The following is a 20,487-nucleotide window of genomic DNA, read 5'->3' on the forward strand; positions in this document are numbered from 1 at the left end:
TTTGGACTTCTTTTTACATTGGGGTCTAAAATCTAATCTTCCATTAATTATCTCAAAAACAAAAGAAATGCTTGTTGATTTTAGAGAGAAAAATGCATTCTTTCTTACATTGATTAATGGGGAGCCAATACAACTTGTAACTCACTATAAATATATTTGTATAGTATACTGGACAATACGCTTAGATGGGATGTGTGGACTGAGCATTTAGATAAAAAGGTTCGACAAAGAATGTATTCGTTAAAGAAATTACACCTGTTCAATGTCCACCATCAAATGTTATTGATTTTTTATGTTGCTTTTATTGAGAGGGTTCAATTTACTTTTTGGATATGCTTCTGAGGCACAGAAAAAATTACTAAGGAAGAAGGTGATATAAATATATTGATAGGGATTTCGTTACGGAGTATAGAAAGTATCTATAAAGATAGAGTGTTAAATAAAGCTAAAGATATTCTGAAAGACGAAAGACATCCTATATACTGTGCTTTTGTATTGCTGCCATCCGGTCGACGGTATTGTGTCCCTCGGTGTATGAAAAACAGCTGGTCTGGACAAATCTTGCATGTATGTATTTATATTTTGTATGCCAACTGTGATTCTTTTATGTCCGTGCGCTCGCTGCAAACTTACTTTCCCTAGGGGATGAACTGAAGTTCATCAATCTGTCCTGCAGGAGCTGAATCATGTGTGCTCCTAGTGCTCCTGCTGGTTTTGTGCCTTCAGTTTCTAATGGTAATTCTGTGCTTTTATTATACATTTTTTGCTCAGATTTATCAACATCTGGTGCTCTGTATATGTGCCCCACAAATCCCTTCTGTTCACGAAAAAGAGTGAAAGTACTTTGATTCAACAGATTTCCTTCCTCTTATGTTTTAAGAGCTCATACAGACCCAAGATGTCCGGTCTAAAGTGATGTGTGGGTGTTAAGACTGCATGTTAGAATGTGTTTGACTCATACGAGCTTTACTCGTATTTTCGTAAATGATTAATGACAATCCCTGCAAGTCTTCTTAATGAATGATATATTACACCTAGTGTAGACCTGGCGCAAGACTAGTCCTAGACCAGTGGTTCTCAAACTTTTTTGGTCATACCCCACTTTAGACTAGGGGGAATTTTCCAGCCCCACCTGCCCCCATCGCCCCAACACAATGCTAATGAAATGCGCAACAAGCTTAACATGTTCCAATATATTGAACTAAAAAGTAGTATCAGAGTAACAAGTTGCATCTAAAATACAAACTATATACATCAAATAACAGAAAGTTCTAAAATAAAGAAAATAAAAGTGCAGCTGTGTCATAATAACTTTCATGAAATAAAAAAATAGAGAAAATAAAAGTGCAGCTGTGCACTACTAATTTCAAAAATAGAAAAGATATAAAAGTGCCATTTTGAAATCTGTAAAAAAAACAATTTAAATATGGCCGCGAAAGATTTTTTCTGTTACAATTATGTATTGGTACACTGGTCCATGGCACTTAGTTCTCAGCTTTGTAGGTTTTTTGGGAATGGAACAGTAGATATGCATATCTACAGGGCCCGCAAGGATGATGTACTGGTTGTTTGTGTCCGACCGATTGTGGTGGGCCGGTCTGAGTAATAATGCCAGGGCCCTTTTTTTGTCCTATTTTGGTCTGAACCCATAACACAAAGAAGTGTCCCACGTGGGCTTAAGAGAAAAAGAACTGGCCTCACTTAATGGTTATCTTTTCCGATCAAAGAATTTGAAAATCAAGCTTCCAGTCTGGAGGAAAAGTGGAGAATCCAAGTTGCTTGAAGTCCATTGTAAAGTTTCCACATGCAGAATGAGAAGTTTCTGAACACGAGTCAAGCAATGAGCTGAATACATGTTGTATTATGCAGATGAAACCGAACCCATAGTTTAAACGGAAGCGTTATCACAAGTGCCGAGATTTCAAAGATATGTCATTCATTCACAGCTGCGCTTTAACAGGGATGTCCAAAAAAAACCTCTGTGTTCCAGCACTGCCCAAACTGCATGAGTCATTGTGATGAAATACTCGTGCGTCCTGTAGTAAGTTTAGTGTGATCTTGAATATCTACAGACTGAAGACAGTAAGTGTTGGCTTCTCTAAACTTTTACTAAAGAACGGAACAATCATTACATTTACTAACATAAAATTATCTGAATGCATGACCTGTGGTTTTATTCAGCGCTTTAAACGTTTGTTAAGTGTTTCTAAAAGTTCTTAAATATATTTGTATCAGTTTTCATAGACATTAATGGATGCTGTAAAACCCTTTTGTTCAAATTCTGTGTAGGCGTGGATCTGTGTGGGTTAACATTTTATATGAGTTGATTGCATCTGCGGTAAGAATGGTCTTTCATTACAGGAGCGGGATCATGGGTGCTTTTGGTGTTGTGCTGCTGGTTTGGACACTCACAGCTGCCTGTGAAGCTGATGATAATAAAACCCTTGGTAAGAATCCCTTGAGTCTCCAGATATAGTTTATGAGCACTGATCCTGGTCGAGTGTAAAACGATTCAGTCATGGAGTAAACTTGAAGTGGAAAATCATTTGGCAGAGCAGATTTTCTTCCTATCCACTCTCAAGAGCTCATAAAGACCCACATTTGTAATGATTCGTTTTAACATGTTTAATGGGATTCTATGTGAATTTATAGCTAACAGCAGCAGTGATGGATCATAAAGAAAGTAAGAACACAAAGAATGTAAGATGTTTAAATGACTTTAGAGGACAGTGATGCTAGATGTTGGAAATGAATATGTCCCCTGATTGATCAAGCCCGTAGGCAGGGGTGGATTCGGGTGGTTCATTGCCAAAGGTCCAGAATTTGAGTCTGGGTTTTTTTTAAGTCATTTGGCAGACGCTTTTATCCAAAGCGACTTACAGATTTTCATGTGATTATTGTCATCATTGTTTTAATCAATGCTTGTGACAAATTTCTGGGTTGCTATTTCAAATTAATATGATTATTATTGCAGGACGCATGTGTGTGCGCAGACAGAGAGAGTTCTCGCAATACACTTTTCAAAGCAACGTGAAGAAGCATCGCCTCTGAATGATGCGGGGGGAGGGGTTATATATATATATATATCAGTGGTGTGCGGTGGACTTAAAAAATGAGGAGGCAGATTTCTATCCATGTCATTTTTGTTAATCTCTGCACTATTAACAAGTGCGTTTGTCAGAAAACCAGTGTCATTTCAGTGTTTATGTATGAAAAATTCCTTTTAATTACTACAAGTTCATTACAGTATGTACTTCTGATTTTTTTAGTTTTTTATTTTCCCTGCTTTGGGAAAAGGTACATCAACACCACCTTCATCTTCTTCTGGAACATTTGGGATTTCCTATATAAGAATAACATCATTACCAATACCATCAATTTAATTATTAGCAGTCCCAGAAATACTCGAAGCATTTAAGAGATCAAATCAAATAGATATGACCAGGGCCGCTGCTAGCCATTTTGGTGCCCTAAGCATAATTCCATTATGATGCCCCCCCCCCCTTAAAGGTGCAAACTTTTCTTCAGTAAACAGAATAGCAAAACAAAAAACTATCAATGTTTAACAGTAAAATCTCAATTCAGATCGCAAGCTGCACCGAAATTAAAATTGCTCGCCCCGCTCTGCACGGGCTCCGAACCTACGTCGATCCGAATAGGAGACGAGCGCTCTAACGATGAGGCTAAAGCGTCTCGCGTGGTAAGACCGGCGGCGCTGGATGTGACTTAGTTTAGCCTTGCTGCTATCCTGAGCAAGCCTGATCACAAGCAAAAGTTTTTGAACAAATCTGAACCACGTAATATTCTGTCAACAATCGATAACTCCTCTGCCTCCGCCATCTCCGACACGAATCCTAAACTCCGATTAATACAACTAATAAAACAATTTAATTAACGTTCAATCTAATTTAGCGCCCGCAGTTTAAAATGAATGACGAAGACGAGCAGGAAGGCGGGATCTCGCTGATGAGTTAATCCAATCATAGCCCGTTGGAGGCATTGCCTCCTCTCACGTGACTTTTCTCCATTCTTTTCAATTACCCCCACTCAAACTCACGGCACGCTTTAGGGGGTATATGTAAAGTCAATGAGCTTAGAGGAGGCAAGAGAAACGCTGTCTCCCTTTGGAATTCTTTCGAGCGGGGGCGCTGTTTCACACTGTTCTACACGCTGATTTATCTCATATTTAGCTCAACACGTTATATCCGCTGTCCTATTCTATTTCTGAACTGTTAGTAATATTCTCATTCGATTATTTTCGAGGGGGAGGGGAGACACTGCCTCCCTTGCCTCCTCGGAGGAAACGCCCCTGATATATATATATATATGAATGTGGCCCGCCCACAGATTTGGACCGGCCCTCTGAAACAATGACTTATAGTGTGTTCACACCAAACGCGAATGAAGCGTTAAGCGCGAGTGATTTACATGTTAAGTCAATGCAAAGATGCGATGACCTACTTGCGGCGCGATTTGCGCGAATGACGCGAATTGAGTGAGTTGAAAAATCTGAACTTTGGTGAAAATTCGCGCAGTGTTAATCAATCAGGAGCTTGCTCTCGTAGGGATATTGTCCGAATATTGGCTTTCAGACCCAAATTTCTCTAAGTTACTCACATAGCCTTATAATTTGTTAAATTCATAACGTACCATTGCGATAGAACTGACGCGCGAACAATCGGAAAATTTCAAGACGACAAAATGGCCAAGCGGTTGGGAAAGAGAAAGGTTAATTAATATGCATAAGAAAATGTTTTGAATTGGAGTAGCACTAAACTATTAACTATTAATAAACTATTATACCACTAGGAAGCATAATAAATACATTTCAAATCAAAATTAAATCTCCAAAATAATTCAAGTAGTACCTCCGGCCCATGTAATTTTCTGTTACAAAGCGACCCGGCCCCCCATTAAAGACAGGGAGAATTATGTGGCCCTTGCAGAAAAAAGTTTGGGGACCCCTGGTCTACAATATAATAGCCATATAAACGTAGCGTAATAATAATAATAAAACATAACAGAGAGGCATTGACAGAGAGTCAAGAAATGATGATGAGAATAATAATTATTAATTTTTCAGAAAAGTTCTTTAAATCTATTCTGTTGTTAGTGTGGTCTTTAAACTTATGAACTGTGTATGGACTGACAAAAGTGTTACATGAGGAAGCAATTTGACAACAATGCAATAAATATTTTAGGTGCATCCAAAAGCGTGCTGGTTAAAATACCAGCAGACAAGCTAATCCAGCAGAAATTAGTGCATAAAAGGTCACCAAAATGAAGTATTTGAACCTCATAATTAAATACAAAAGGAGGAGAACTTCAAAAAGGTCCACTTTTTGAAAAAAAGAACCTCCCCTTTCAACTGACTGGCTACGGACCTGTTGATGTCCTTATTTCATAGCATTTGTAAATTATAAAATAAATCTTAATGGGTTGCATTTGTTTTATTTCTAAAGAAGTTGCTATAGCGAGCATTAAATATAGTCTCTTCTTTTGGCAGATCGCTTAAATGTAACCTGCAGAAATGTGACTGGACGTGTGGGAAAAGAATCAACTCTTTACTGCAAAGTCTCTTATCCCAAAAAAAGATGCTGCGTGGAGATGTTCAAGTATATTAACACACCAGACACAACCATCTATAGAGAGGAGTTTAGAAAGGATCGCTGTCTGCGGTTTGAAAGCTTCCCGTGTCCTTACACTGCCGATGAAGTCATGACAACAAAATTCAAGTTAATTTTGCAAACCAAATGTGAAAACATAACGGCAGAATTCACTGTGAACATAACAGGTCAGTTTCACGGTTTCTAACACAATGTTTTATCAAATACAGTTTTCAAATCTATTAACACTTTTACAGGAGCTGTTAAAGAAGGCGGCACAGGTATTTACTCATTCAATACTTACTGATCGTTGAATCCACGTCAGCCTGCGTGCTGCTGTCGGTAATGCAAATCATTTAACATTTTGACTATTTTATATTCCATGTTAGTTTGTTCATTAAAATCTGTTTACAGGTGGCCCAAAGGCTGATCCGACAAAGGAAACTCCTGTCCAAACAGGTACTAACTTATTCAAATTATTGCTGATCATAAATATAATAAATACATTTAAATATGTTTGAATAGTTCACAAGGTCCAACAGAGCAGCAGATGGGTCATTGATCAAAGCTTAGTGTCAATACAGTGTCATGATATGTATTTCACTTGTGAGTGTATCTCCAGTGGTATTACACTGAGGTTATTTCAACCTGGTTGAATGCACCTATAATGACTTTATTTTTCCTTTCAAACAAGATGAAACATGGATTGTTGGAATCATTGCCGGCATAATCTGTTGCGTCATCTTTGTGGTGGGATTCCTTCTCATAAGAAAGCACGACGCCAAGATTACTTATGGATTCCAGAGGAGTGTTATGTCTGTGTGACAAGAACATCAGAAACAGTATGACAGCAACAGAACATCAATATGCAGTTTTCATGTTTTAATTGAAGCATTACATTTTTAGTAAAACATTCCCCATTAATTAAATAATACAATGTCCGTTTTGAACACTTTGTGCATGCTCGGATGCCATTTGATGTTTGTTTGGGGTTTTCTCTTTCAGGTATGTGCCAAATATGTCCATTTAAAGAACAATTACTTATTTAGATTTTTGGCTTGAAACCCAGGACCGCTAGTTGGCGCAGTGTTCAGTGTATCAGACATTTCATTTATGTGATACTAATGTGTTTTTTTTACTTCCTAAACTGCATTTTCAAGCTTGTTGCAATTTTTTAAAGAATTCATATTTTGTAATGAAATGAATAAAATATTGTCAGACTAAGATTGATTTACTGTATAAACCCGGCAAACGCACTACAGTTATGACATTTCCATAGGCTATAGTGACATTCAGAAACAAAAATGATTTCCTAGCTAAAAAACAATAGAACCCTGCTCTAAACATAGTTGGTCTAAAGGGTAACAGATTTAATGGTTATGATGGGAAGTGGGCTATATTGGATTCTATATGTGGCATGTTATTGTTGGACTTTTAATTCAGCCCTGCATGTTCAAAAATGCATTCACATCTGCAATACGTCTCTGAAGATGAGCGAAAAACACAACAAGAATCAAATATTTTAATCCCTTAGTGAACTTTTATTGAACTTTATCATCAGCAGAAGCTAAATAAATCCCATGTGTCCTCCTCCGGACGTCCAGACCACGCCCCTCGCGGTGACCACATTGGCTTCACTTGAGGCTTGTTTGAGATGCGCCTGACTCGCCTGATATGTAGGCGAGAGCAGCCGGCTGCAGTAAGAGGAGGGGTCAAAAAAGACCTTTCAAGTCGGACACTTCGTGAATCTCGCTGTTTTGTCGCTTGCATACGTCAGCAATGGAGGTGATCGCGGTCGCGTTTTTTATCGCAGAATGTAATCGAAAAATACCACTGTTTTTACATGAAGATGGTTACAATAATAATAACTGAATGTACTGTCAAATAATGTACAAATAAACAGCTTACACATGTAAGACATTTTCAAGGATTGTATAAACAAATGGTAAATGAAGTAAAAAGCAAGTTGCTTTTGAGAGACAGAGGTCATAACAAATGTTTATCATATTTAATAACAAGCAGGTTTCTGCCACCATTTCACGTCCATAGTATTTTTCCATACCATGCAAGTCAAAGCTGTATTGTAGCAAATATTCTTCAGAATTTCTTCCCTTGTTTTAAGACCCAGACACTTCTCAGATGAAACCACACAAAGATGAGGCGTAATGACTAAACAGTCCATTTAGATATGTGTGTGTGCATGTATATTTTTAATGGATTGATTTATTAATTCACACAAACATACACAAGAATAAAGAGAAAATTACAACAAGGAAGAATTCTAATGAAGAGAAATATAAAATAAACGCATGTCCTAATTCTTAACTTCACCAGGCGTGTTTTGTTTTTGTTTCGTTTGCATGTAAATATAAATAAATAGATGCGTAATCTAATTCTTAGAATGAAGAGAAAATGTATCAGTTGACATTCTCAGCCAATGAGCTTGAAGCTGTGTCGTCAGTCAGTCGTTTCCCATCATGCTTTTGAACAGCGCAGTCGGAGGAGAGCAACTGCGCTCGACTGCTCAATCCGACACAGCCGGCTCGCCGTCGCGAGAGTTTTTTGGCACACTTGTTCATATGCGTTCTGCGGTCCATGCTCTGAACGACACTTTATCTGACCAGAGGTAAAAGAATCAGACTTATCGCTGTGATCATTAGATCTATGTGAGTTTGTATGATATAGATTTATGACATCTTCCTGTTTTCCAGAACTTTACTATAGGCACAGATTTGATGGATAACGTACGTTAGCTAGAACTGTTAAAACTATGTTTCTTTATGTGATGCTTTTAAGTTTGATGTGATGCTTTTAAGTTTGACACGATCTACATAACGTTTCTGCTTTTAGCTTTGTTTATTTAACATATAGACTTTAACTTGCCTATAACAAAGGGAGGAAATGGCAACTTCCATTATTGTAGTGTTGCTGAAAATAACTTTCCATGTTACATTTCTCGAACAAGATGTGCTGATGATGCTCAAATTAATAATTATTTCATCATTTGTTTTATTTTAGTTTTAAAATAAACGAGTAAAATAAATTATTTTTATGATGAATATTTGTGAAGTCGTTTAGAATTTAACTTATTAAATGTTAATTCTTCATTAGGAGCAGGATCATGGGCGGTGTTATTGTTGACCTACTGTTTCTGCTGGTTTTGATCTTCAAAGGCGCCTGTGAAGATGATGTTGGTAATATCTTAAATCATCTTGGAAATTCTGGATTATACAGTTTAATATAAATCTTATTAAATAATTTTACATTTAGGCTTAATTCATGTTGACATCAATTGATGTTGCTATTTTCTTGTTACTGTGCATTACATTTTAAAGTCTCTGTGAGACAAAAAATTAGAATACACATTTTCTTACACAGTGATTATTATAAATTGTTTATCCATGCATCATTATTTTTGTAAAATTTATTGCAGTTATAACCTTTAATCAAAAACATAAAGCTTCACTTTCCTTCTAAACAACAATGCTTCTCAATTCATGATGTAAGGCCTGAATAAGAGGTAGGACTATACGGACTGTCCAATAGGTACCGGCGGATCCAATCAATTAGGGGACGGCGACTAAGTTCCGCCCTACTTTTGTTTAAGTTTCAGAAGCCGTTTCATTCAGGTGTACGTCACGATACGGAAAAGAGGACAATCGCAACTTCCATTTCATGTAGACTTTAAATGTCTGTGATTTATGTCAAAACGTAGAAAACCTAGTTTCTATAAATTTCTAAATGATAAATGCATTTCATTTATTTCATCTGCTTCTGTTGACAGAATGTTGAAAATAATCTGTTCTTTTGCAGATTTCTCCAATGTAGCCTGTAAAGATGTGACCGGACATGTGGGAAAAGAATCAACTCTTAACTGCACAGTCATTTACAGCGATAGATGCCATGCAGTGTTGTACAAGTTTATTGATAAGGATAAAGACACAACGATCTGTCGAGAGGAGTTAACAAGCAAATACAAAAAACAGCACTTCTCTTGTTCTTACACTCCAAATCAAGCCATAACAACAACATTCAAGTTCTTTTTGCAAGCGAATTGTGGATTTGTAAAGAAAGAATTTAGTGTGAACACAGCAGGTACAGTTGAACTGCCATGTTCAAACTTGACAAGAAAAAGTTGACGAAAGCGCTCTTTAAGAGCCTAACACTGAATATATTGTTCACACAATAATGTTGTCATAGTGATTTTGTACTGAGTTTTAAAATCTGTTGGCAGGTGGATCCGATAGAATCAAGGGAGACCCGGCAAAAGAAACTTCAGTACTAACAGGTATTAATTTATTCAAGTAATTATTGATATTGACTATTGGTTGCACCAAGCACATACTGAATGCAGTATTTTGCGAATAGGTGTCAGTGTGTTAGTATCACTTGATCTGATCTCCAGTCTTAAACACTGATACTGTTTATATGTTTTGTATATCTTTATCATAATTGAATGCACCTATAAAGACCTTTTTTTGTTTTTAAACAAGATGGAGCAGAGATTGCTGTCGTCTTGGCTGCCATAAGCTGTTTTGTAATCTTCGTCATGGGGTTTGTTCTCATAAGAAAGCACAACGCTAAGAAAACATGTGGATTCCAGAAGAACTGTTTGTTTGTGTGTGACGACAACAACTTAAAAAAACACGCAGATCGAGAAACAGTGTGACAGCTGCATCACAACAATACACAATATTCACGTCCCACATTAAAGCTTTCCTGCTCAGTGGTAAGAGCATTGCGTTGACAAAGATCTCTATGCATAAATGTATAGGGTAATGCAATCTACTACAATGTCAGTCGCTTTGGATAAAAGTGTCTGCCAAATAAATTAATGTAATTGTTTGTTTGTCAGTTTTGTCATCATTTACTCACCCTCCTGTCATACAATGGTAGTGGATGATGTCCCGGAAGTGAAAATTGCAAAAGTTTTTAAAAATATCTCTCTTTGTGTTTATCAGAACAAAAAAATATATACAGATCTGAAACAACCTGAGTAAATGATGACAGACTTTTCATTTTAAAGTGAACTAGCCCTTTAAGCTCATTCAAGGGTAAACAAAATCAGTGTTGTATTTAAAAAACAAAGCCTTTTATCTGTTGATTCTATAAAGTATTATTCATATGATGAGAGTGTATATATGGCCTCTGCATTATGATATGGTAAGGGAGAAAGACTGATATTGAGATTGAGATTACTTCTCTCGCATTTGGCGTGTGGTGATGTTAATGTTTTTTACTTTTTCAAACTGCAAACTTGAAGCTGATTTTCATATACACTATACATTGTGCTGTTGATGGTTGTTTATTGGAGGTTTTTTTAAGTAAATACAATAAAATGAACAACAATATGTAAAAGTTTCTCTTTATACAATCTAAAGTTCGGTTTTATTGTTAAACTTCATCATCACATGGTGAATAAGAACGGAGAACACAGTACCGCTCGTGCTCTGATATTTCTCTGTAGATAATATACACTTTCTTTACTTTAATTTCTTAAACGTTCTGTAAACACAATCCATTGACTGAATAAAATAACTGAAAACAAAACCTCAAATGTGATGTAATGCTGTTTATGATCTGCTGCGATTTCATCAGATCATGTTTCATTCTTTTGGAAAACCCCAACAAAGAGAAATAAAGGAGATAGAAATGACGAGCTTAATGTTTACATGCTTTGAAATTCTTTCAGTATGGTGAAAGGGTTTATTTTAGATGCGTGACTTGCATAGAGACCTTGTTTGATTTCACTTCACTGCTGGTCACTTCATTCACAGGATACATCTGGGTTGAGTCATTTTTATAGCTGAACATATTTCTAAGGAAAAGTAAAACAACTGTTTAATATCAGATATTTACTTTATATTCATTAGATGCAGCTCTAGAATTTCTACACAATATGATTTTTCCCCCCAATATATGTCTTCATATAAATGTAACGGTTTTGTTGTTGGTTTGCCGTATACAATTGATTTGATCTAAATGTATTTGCCGATATATGACCAGACAAGAAATTATAAGTATCTTTTCTGAAACTTTTAGTCAAAGCTCCAGTAGATAAACAAGTGATTATAACAGAGAGTATAAAATGCTGTCATACACTTAACAAATCTCTACTTTATTCTTAGCGATACAGGATAACATGTGATATATTGTGAAGAGATTTGAGTGTATGAGCTTGTCTTCATGTTAGAAACTATAATAAACACTTTGTATCGTTTTATCCAAGTTGTCATGATGAAGGCATAATAATTTACATCCACATGCAATCAGTTTGACATGAAGAATCGGTGTATGATCTCAACAATGGTATGGAAAGCTTCATGCTGCAATGCATGCTGGGTAACAAAACTCATTCATGACTCCCAGCATGCATTGCAGTTGACCTGTTAAGCTAAATAAGTTTGATGATTGTCACCATTGTTTCCATGCATACACCGATTCTTCATGTCTAACTGATTCAGAAATGTATCGGTTTTGTGAAAATCATTTATTCTGTTAGTTGTTCATTCTTTATTCTCTTCAAACTGTGTCATAACTCCATACTTGCATGTTAGTAAAATATCACCCTCAAAAGTCATTTACAGAACTTCATTGTGATGAAATACCCATCAATTTCGGATCCCACTGGATCCTAGTTCTCTTTGCCACAATATAAGTGTTGGACAGAAAACTTAACATTAAAACTCCCTTTAAGCACACTCGCATCATCAACACCTCCCTGCTCACCGACACTTTTCCATCCACGTTCAAATAGGCCCAGGTCACATTCCCTACTTAAGAAACCCACATTGGACCGCGTTACTACCGACAGTTACAGACCTTTCTCTCTCCTCCCATTTATTGCTAAAACTCTTGAAAGGGCAGTTTTCAACCAGGTGTCTCCCAGAACAAACTACTTGATGACAAGCAGTCTGGCTTTAAAACAAACCACTCCACTGAGAAGGCACCACGGCTAGACAAGGCGGACTCTAAATCCTCGGTCCTGATCCTGCTAGACCCATCTGCAGCGTTTGACACGTCAATCACCAGATACTGCTAGCAACCCTGTCATCTCTAGGAATATCCAGTACAAGGATTTCAAGATAACCTTCAAAGAACAACAAAAGATGTTTTTTAGCGAGATGGTAACCTGGACACTAAAATGTCAGGAGTTTTACTGAACTTGCACAGTTCATTCCACGCATCTAGTGCAGACTGTGAACGCGGATTCAGTCTCATGAATCGTGTTAAGACAAATTCACGCATCCGTCTGCAGACTGCCTACTTGGATCAGCTTATGAGAATCTTGGGTAAACAAGCAGAGGGCCCTATAAATCTGGACAAGGTCTACAATCACTGGAGAGGAGACAAGGACAGACGGGAAAGGTTTTAAGATACGTTTCTTTACTAATAAAGAAATAACAGTATAGTAAAAATACATTACAAAAGTCACTTCAAGTGTTTGACTTGGACATGGACAGTATTAAGCAGTTATTTATTAGCGTTAATAACGTTAATTTTGCCTGAATGTTAGGTTACTTTGACAAGTTCTTTAATCACTGAAGTCAAACTAGACCCTATAGTGTTTTTATTAATATGGTGCATCTTTGTTTTTAGATGCTGTTTTTGGAGACGTTCTAATCTCCACAGACCTCCACAGCCAGTCAAGAAAGGACTAAAGAGGTAGGGTATAACAGTATAGTAATAATACACGGTATAATGCAATTGGACAGTATTTTTAAGGTTTACTGAGATAGCAATTTCAATATAACTCTAAATATTATGTTTAATTAGTTATTCATTCGCTCAATAAAGCTTAGCATTTTGCTTAAATGTTAGGCAACTAACTATAAGAAGTTCTATAATAATTGAAGTCAAACTTTGGATTCCTCGCCACCGTTTGCATACTGTTTTGCACTGTTTGCCTGGCCTGGGGGCTGCTAGAAATTTAAAAAAAGGATTTTATAGTCTGTCTGATATTTGACCTGTGTTTTGACTTATAGTCAATGTTTCTTGTAAAGCTGCTTTGTAGCATGTAAATAAAGCTGACTTGGCTTGACTTGAAAACGAAACCTCATAAATGTGATGTAATGCCTATAAAGGATCTGCTGGGATTTCATCATATCATGTTTCATTCTTTTGGAAAACCCCAACAAAAAGAGAGAAAGGGGATTTAAATGACGAGCTTAATGTTTACATGATAATTCAGCATTTTTTCAGTATCACTAAAATAATTGTCAGACATTTTCTAAATACATTTTTAGAATATACAAGATTTTTCCTATTCACGATTTAGATTTTTTTGTAAATTCCTTTTTGACAAATAACTAATTTTCATTACATTTTATTTAACAGTGCACAGTGCACACTCCTTCATGAAACGAGAGAAGAAAGAACTGTTGTCATGATCCTGCCTCTCCTTGTCTTGGTTTTCGAGTCTTGTGGCAGGATCATGTCAGTCCCATGTGTTTTGTGTGGAGAAAGAGCATTGTTTTGGTTTGAGAAGCCATGCTCTCTCTCCGGTGTCACGTCCTTTAGCCCCGCCCCCTTGTTTCCCTGTTAGCAGTCCATTAGTGTTAGTCTTGTCTCCAGCCCTGGTCCATCTTTCCCTTAGTGTTTCAGTCCCCTCACCTGCCTCGTGCAATCCTCCTGTTAGCTTTCCCTTAGTGTTTTATCCTTGTCACCTGTGGCCACTCTCCCTGTGTCATCAGTCCTCGGCAGTGTTTCCCTTTATCAAGTCCCAGTTTCCCTCTGTCTCTTGTCGATTCATTGCCAATATTTGTTATCGTCATCCCTGTTGGAGTCACTTTATTGGATTACATGTTTATTGGATTACCCTGTTTCCTGGACTCTAGTTTGTGGACTTCTAGTTTATTTCTTATTCTTATTACCCTGTTGTTTTGTTCCCCTTGTGGGAGGTTTTGGTTTACATTCTTGTCTTGTTTTAGTTAACGTTTTCCCCATCGAGGGTCTTTGTTTTAATAAAGTTTTCTTGTTTCTCAAACCGCTGCCTGCGCTTGGGTTCTGTCCACACACCGTAACAACTGTAGCTGCAGTTTAAAAGATTTTCACTTTATTTTGTTATTATAATGTTCATGGATGTTGCATGTGATGATATTACATTACACTGATTTATGTATTAATGCATTAATACAGCATAATGTCAATTCATGGACCTGGTTGCCGTTGCAGGTGCGCAAGGGTGACGACACGCGACTGAGGTAGGCCTCGAAAACATTACGAAATAAAGTACATTGGTAAATAATATTGATCATCGTATTTTGTATCGTATTTTGCCAAGACCCTGTGGATGGACATCAGAATTTGTTTGTGCATAGCAGGGAAATGAAAGCAGAAAGGATAGATGATGAGTTTGAGGGAGGTTAACAAGACCTGTCAGGTCTCATACATTAGACGAAAATGTATCAGGAAAACCTTTGTCGGGTCTTTAAAATTTCAAGGTGTTCTGTACTTTCAGAAATGAAATAAATATTTAATTTACTAGCTCTAGTAAAGACATTATATATAAGGTTGGCAGCACCTGGCTGAGATATAACTATGTGCAGTACCGTTTAATGCAGTGCAGTTGGTTGAACTTTGCTGTTAGACCAGAAATATTGGGGTTTCTTTAGATAAAATATATTATTAATATTAATTGGAGCTATAAAACGCCTGCTTTCTTAAAATATTGTAATTGTTAAGATGTAATTATTTATTGTTATCATTGTGTAGTGAATGCCAATGTGCAAAAAATTCTCTCTGCTCTCATTATTTCTATACAGTGCATGTAAACCTGTTTGTAAAGTTTATGTTAAGTATGTTGAAGATACGTCAATATTTGTTAATACATAAATGTTTACCTTCCATGGCACCTTATCACCACAGTCTGGTGACACCTGCTGAACAAATAGTGTAATTTCACCCAACACCCAGGCAAAATATGCATAAAAACAAATACATTGCAAATTATTTAATGCAGGTATGATATATGAAATGGAATTAATGAATCATCCAATACCCTTAAATACGAACTGCCTGCAAAATATTTGTTCTTTTACAACTTTTCTAGCCTTTTTTGTTTGTTTGATGCATGGCTCAGTGAAATGACTGAGAACAGGTAAAATCCATAGACGCTGGTTGGCAGGGAGACAATTTGAGTACATTTGCATTATTCAGATGCATGAATTTAAATTTCAAAGGAGTTATGACAAATGAAGCCTTGTTTACTGAAATCACCTGTTTTTGGTAGATTAAAAAAAGCTCAGAACCATTGATCTGAAACAAAACATTCAGGATTGTACCAGTAACTGAAGCATTAATACACATGAGCACCCTTCTTCCTAATATGAAACCACAAATAAAGACTGGTGAAGGCTGGAGAAATGTTTTATTCATACTCTTTATAACTTTTCTATAACAGTATTCCTCTTCCTAATAAAATACATTCACCTTTTTGAGTGTATATTTGTCGCAGACATATTCATCAGACACTCCCCAGCAAGCAATAGCCGTCATTTCAACGTCTCGGTTAACTATAGACCAGATGTAGTCCGGTTATGTGTAACCCACTTCTAGCCCAAAGAACCTAGAATTTTGTTTAAAGTCGTTTTTGGCTAAATAACTTGTGAGATATATGATATTACATCATGTAAGCAAAATGAACAGTGTTTATAAGGTATTTGGTTTAATTTCTTTGACATGTTCAATAGCCTGAGCGTATACGCTATTTTGCTCGTCGTCAGAGCAGCTATTTGTAGCCCACACATAGTCCAAACTGAGGCACTATAGGTTTTGTCCAGGCAGCTGATTACCAGGAAGTGCATGGTTCATATCCCTTCATGTTCGCCGTCTCAACATCTACACAAATACAAGTGTTTCTTGACATGGTCTATATGTAGCCACGTTTTAGCACTAAATTGGACGGGCTACGTGTAGTCTGCTTTTAGCCCTTGGGCGAAATGTTTCCCGTCATGTTAGCATTATCAATAATATCTAAACAATAAGTGTTATTTCGTGACATCTGTAGCCACGATTTATCCCTGAATTGGACAGGCTGTGTATGGGCTAAACGAAGGCAATCTGTGGTCTAATTTGAACGACTTGGCTATAGCCCAATATTGAACCAGCTAGTCTAAAATTGTTTACATGTACAGCGTGTGGGATGCATGACATCATAACAACCAAGTAATTTTGGCCAAGTTTTAATTTGCATTATTTGTACTGTCACACATTACATTTCCCGATTAGAATTTTTTACTTTGTTAAATAAACATGCAATTACATATCCCAACCTGTAGGTGGCAATTTGCCCTAGTACTGAGACATGGCCACTGCCAACGCGAGACTTGGAAGTTGGTAGAGAATTCGGCCAGATCTCGCGATAAACAATACCGCCGACGCCATTTTTTTAATAACCAACACGTGAGCAGAAGCCACAGGTGTAGAAGCTAATCAACGCGATCAACAGACGGGCAAAAGGAATACGTTCAATTTTCTTGTAAGTAACTGTGTTATCTCTTTGTCATGTTTCCATTCTACATTTCATATTTTGTAGGGACCGTGAAATTTTAGCAGATAGCAGGGCTAGAGTATGCCATTTAGTGGTTATCTCAAAGCAAGGGATTTGGTTTAAAAGCACTTTGTGTTATGTTGGTTGGAAATCGCTTCATATCCCGATGGCAATCACCAAGATACGTAGTCTAAATTATTTTATATCTACTGTGGAAGTCAATTCAGTATGAATACCTCAGAACTGGAGTGATGTGATCCACGTTCTTTGATTTAAATGCACTAAAAGTTTTATTGATAATTATCCAGTGAACAAAGCACAGCAATAAATATGCATAACAAATATATATATGTATATACACACATGCATTCATTCATGCATGAATACATACATGCTCATATTGTCATGCTAAGTTTTTGTTATGGAAGTATTTGAGTGTTGTGGTACTTTTTTTTTAATATTTGAAAGTAACACTGCCTTTGTTGCATTTAGTGTTTCAAAGAAAGGTGCTAACGCTTCTTGTTGAAATAAAAGAAGAATTAAAAAGAGTTGGCCAAAGGGTGGAAACAGACACTGGTGTCCAACTGTCTGCATTGGCAACTATGGAGGATTTCCAATGCTTGGAAAGGCAGCTGGAGAGTATGGAGACCCGGGCAGCAATGGTAAAACAACAACAACATGCCCTCACTAAAGCTTTCACCTTTCATAAAGTCCAAAAATAATTTAATCTGTAATATTGAATGTGTGACAGTGCAATGGCTTGTTGCATACAGAGATAGATCTAATAGAATAGACCTTTTTGTTACGAAGTACCATAACAGAGTTTGAAACTTCAAAAATAATTGCATATTACAGTGTTAAAAAAATTCAAATTTAAATTGTCAATATAAAATTAGCGATTACAAAAAGTATCTGTGTGTATTAGAATAGTGCTGTTGATGTACAGTTGAGGTTTAAATGTTTACTTGACTACTTTTTAGTTACTACCACAGAGTTAAATTTTGGCAGACAGTATTGAGGCAGACACCGATTGTGAGGGGACCTACAGGGGGAAAAACTATTTCTCAGTGTGGGCCAGCAATCAGCTTGAATAAAGAGTTTTATAGGGTTAATGATGGAAAACTTGCAGCTCAATGGTCATTAACATTTAAGGTCGGTGCACACTTGTACACTGAAGCATATATTTCTATTCTATCTTTTTTTGTTTTAGGGTTTTGCAAAACAGCCTCATGTCCAATTTTAATATGAAGGTGGGTGGTACGCTGCAGAAGGCAGCTTTTGAGAAGACCACTCTGTTCTCGGTCATTGCAGGTATGTGCTTGTGTTTGCATGTCTGTCGTTTGGCTTAAAGGTGATGTATACTATCATTTTAATGATTTAATGTATTTTCTTTATGACATCAGTCTGTGTTGATATAAACATTTTCCAAATCAGTATATATGTCAGCGCTATATTACCGAGCCCTATTATCAAATCCGTTACAATAAATGTATAAACTAAAACACGATGATGTCCAAAAAGCCTTTTATCATGCTTATTTTTTTTTTCTTTGCAGATGCCGTGATGACCAACTTCCCAACAGCAACTGAATTTGACTTGAGGAATGCCATTTTAAGCAAGCACCAGGGAGAGTTGGGGGGGGGGGTGGGTATAGAAAAAAATAATGAATCAGTTTACTATTGTTAGATTTTCTTGTTATTTGTATTATTATTGGTTGTCCTTTATTTAAAAAAATTCTAAAGAAGTTCAAATCTTAATTCATTTGATTTTGTTGTAACAAATATATTATTTCTTAAATTTTCCATTTTGTCTTTTTTACAATTGTTGGTTTTATTAATAAAAGCTTTATATTTAATTTGTTTGTATTAATTGCTATTTATGAGAAGAACATGTTAAATTTAGTTAACAAAAAATATTTTGGGTATTGTGTGGTTATCTATTATGTAGGCATTCATAATCTGTCTATTTGATGATTATGGTTAGACGTATAAAATTTTCCCTGACAGCCAAAATTCAGCTTTGTTGTAACTTAGAGACCCAAATTCACCGTCTATTAGACGTCTACGTGTATTCGTTTAACAGCGGTCTATTTGATGACTAGGCTATTCTTCGGTAATGATTAGACGTCTATTAACTTTTCACTGACAGCCCAAATTTAGCCTTGTTTTAGCTTAGAGACCCAAATTCACCGTCTTTTAGACGTCTACGTGTATTCGTTTAATAGCGGTCTATTTGATGACTAGGCTATTCTTCGGTAATGATTAGACGTCTATTAACTTTTCACTGACAGCCCAAATTTAGCCTTGTTTTAGCCTAGACGTCTGGGCTATGTTTAGACGGCTAATAGACGTCTTTTAAACCAAAAATTGCTTGCTGGGTCAAGATTATTGGACATACATCAAATGCTGTATATCATTTCAGATCAACATCAAAAAAGCTTGATTTTACAAACAAAACCTCATCATATTCTTTTATTAAACATGAAACCCATAAGACTGTCCCAAATAAGCCAACTAACGCAAATTACATTGTGTTCTGACTCACATGATCAGAATTGTTCAACTTAATATATGGTCTAGGGCTGCCGTCCTCTTTATAAATCAGATCAATAACACAGTTTATTAATTTCTTGTCAGTTTCATTGAGATCCTGTTCATCCTGTAGATCAGGGCTGTTTAAGATCTTCCAGTCAGTGTATTTCATTCTTCTTTTTCTTGAAATCACCACCAAAATCGCTCTTTTAGAAACATTGTTGAATGTGCCAGCTGCAGGAACATGCGTTTGACAGTTAAATCCATAATCATTCCAGTTATCATTAAGCATATAAAACTCAGAATGGCCCAAAATCGTCCCTTTTGGATCACTCGTGAGAAACAACTTGTATGCCTGCTCCCACCACGCGTCGTTTGCTTCCTTGTCGATGTTTTGCCAACTTGACATCTGTCGAAAAAATAGACTTGTTAACACTTTGCATCAGCAAGACAAGAACTGATATGTCAGACTGACAAACAATATCCAGAGGCAAAATGTTGCGCTTAGCCAAATCATCACGGTATGATACTGTATAGCGGTTATGCTTCGATCATAAGTTATCACGCAAATTATTAAGAACTTACTGTTTGTGTATGTCCTGTGACTTCCTGTGAAGATGTTTTTGATCATTTATATGTAGACAGTTGTTATTTGTTGTGAAAAGAACACGAACTGGACGACTTGGAAATCAAACCGCCACACCCGACTTCTGTGTTACTGTTTGTGCAAATATGAAAGTATTTGCCGATCCGGATGTACGTCACTGCACTCCTTAAAGCAGATTTGGTAATACTGTCAGGGGCCTGAAATGTATTCAGGGGTCCCTCTGAACCCCCAATACAATCGACTATTGTCAAT

General features: G+C 36.6%; 2 protein-coding genes and 2 long non-coding RNA genes across 4 annotated transcripts; 3 read left to right on the forward strand and 1 right to left on the reverse strand.

The window, feature by feature from the left end:
- The first annotated feature begins 2,012 nt into the window (after positions 1 to 2,012).
- On the forward strand, positions 2,013 to 6,828 carry LOC306905682 (uncharacterized protein). The gene is made up of 6 exons (XM_079476501.1): positions 2,013 to 2,082; positions 2,362 to 2,447; positions 5,507 to 5,794; positions 5,864 to 5,887; positions 6,021 to 6,065; positions 6,301 to 6,828. Exons 2-6 carry the CDS (start codon positions 2,372 to 2,374, stop codon positions 6,429 to 6,431), a joined length of 564 nt encoding a protein of 187 aa, XP_079332627.1. The 5' UTR covers positions 2,013 to 2,082; positions 2,362 to 2,371; the 3' UTR covers positions 6,432 to 6,828.
- A 1,255-nt stretch (positions 6,829 to 8,083) lies between these two features.
- On the forward strand, positions 8,084 to 11,147 carry LOC306905867 (uncharacterized protein; the record flags this gene model as incomplete). Its single annotated transcript, XM_079476810.1, has 5 exons — positions 8,084 to 8,232; positions 8,718 to 8,800; positions 9,420 to 9,701; positions 9,841 to 9,894; positions 10,100 to 11,147. 5 exons carry the CDS (start codon positions 8,084 to 8,086, stop codon positions 10,273 to 10,275), a joined length of 744 nt encoding a protein of 247 aa, XP_079332936.1. The 3' UTR covers positions 10,276 to 11,147.
- A 4,803-nt stretch (positions 11,148 to 15,950) lies between these two features.
- LOC306905689 lies at positions 15,951 to 20,430 on the reverse strand. Its single transcript, XR_013787762.1, has 3 exons — positions 20,214 to 20,430; positions 19,472 to 20,037; positions 15,951 to 16,078 (listed from the first exon to the last, which is right to left on the reverse strand). It is a non-coding gene; the product is annotated as an uncharacterized lncRNA (long non-coding RNA).
- LOC306905687 lies at positions 17,622 to 18,736 on the forward strand. Its single transcript, XR_013787760.1, has 3 exons — positions 17,622 to 17,759; positions 18,308 to 18,408; positions 18,653 to 18,736. It is a non-coding gene; the product is annotated as an uncharacterized lncRNA (long non-coding RNA).
- Positions 20,431 to 20,487: the final 57 nt, after the last annotated feature.

Source organism: Barbatula barbatula, assembly GCF_947034865.1.
Source record: "Barbatula barbatula genome assembly, chromosome: 16".
In the NCBI taxonomy this organism is placed as follows: domain Eukaryota; kingdom Metazoa; phylum Chordata; class Actinopteri; order Cypriniformes; family Nemacheilidae; genus Barbatula; species Barbatula barbatula.

Bases quoted from the DNA above. Each gene is read 5' to 3' on its own strand.
- LOC306905682 (XM_079476501.1), top strand. From the start codon at position 2,372: ATGGGTGCTTTTGGTGTTGTGCTGCTGGTTTGGACACTCACAGCTGCC. The intron at 5,888-6,020 runs GTATTTACTCAT...ATCTGTTTACAG, and splicing joins TGTTAAAGAAGGCGGCACAG to GTGGCCCAAAGGCTGATCCG. The intron at 6,066-6,300 runs GTACTAACTTAT...CTTTCAAACAAG, and splicing joins GGAAACTCCTGTCCAAACAG to ATGAAACATGGATTGTTGGA.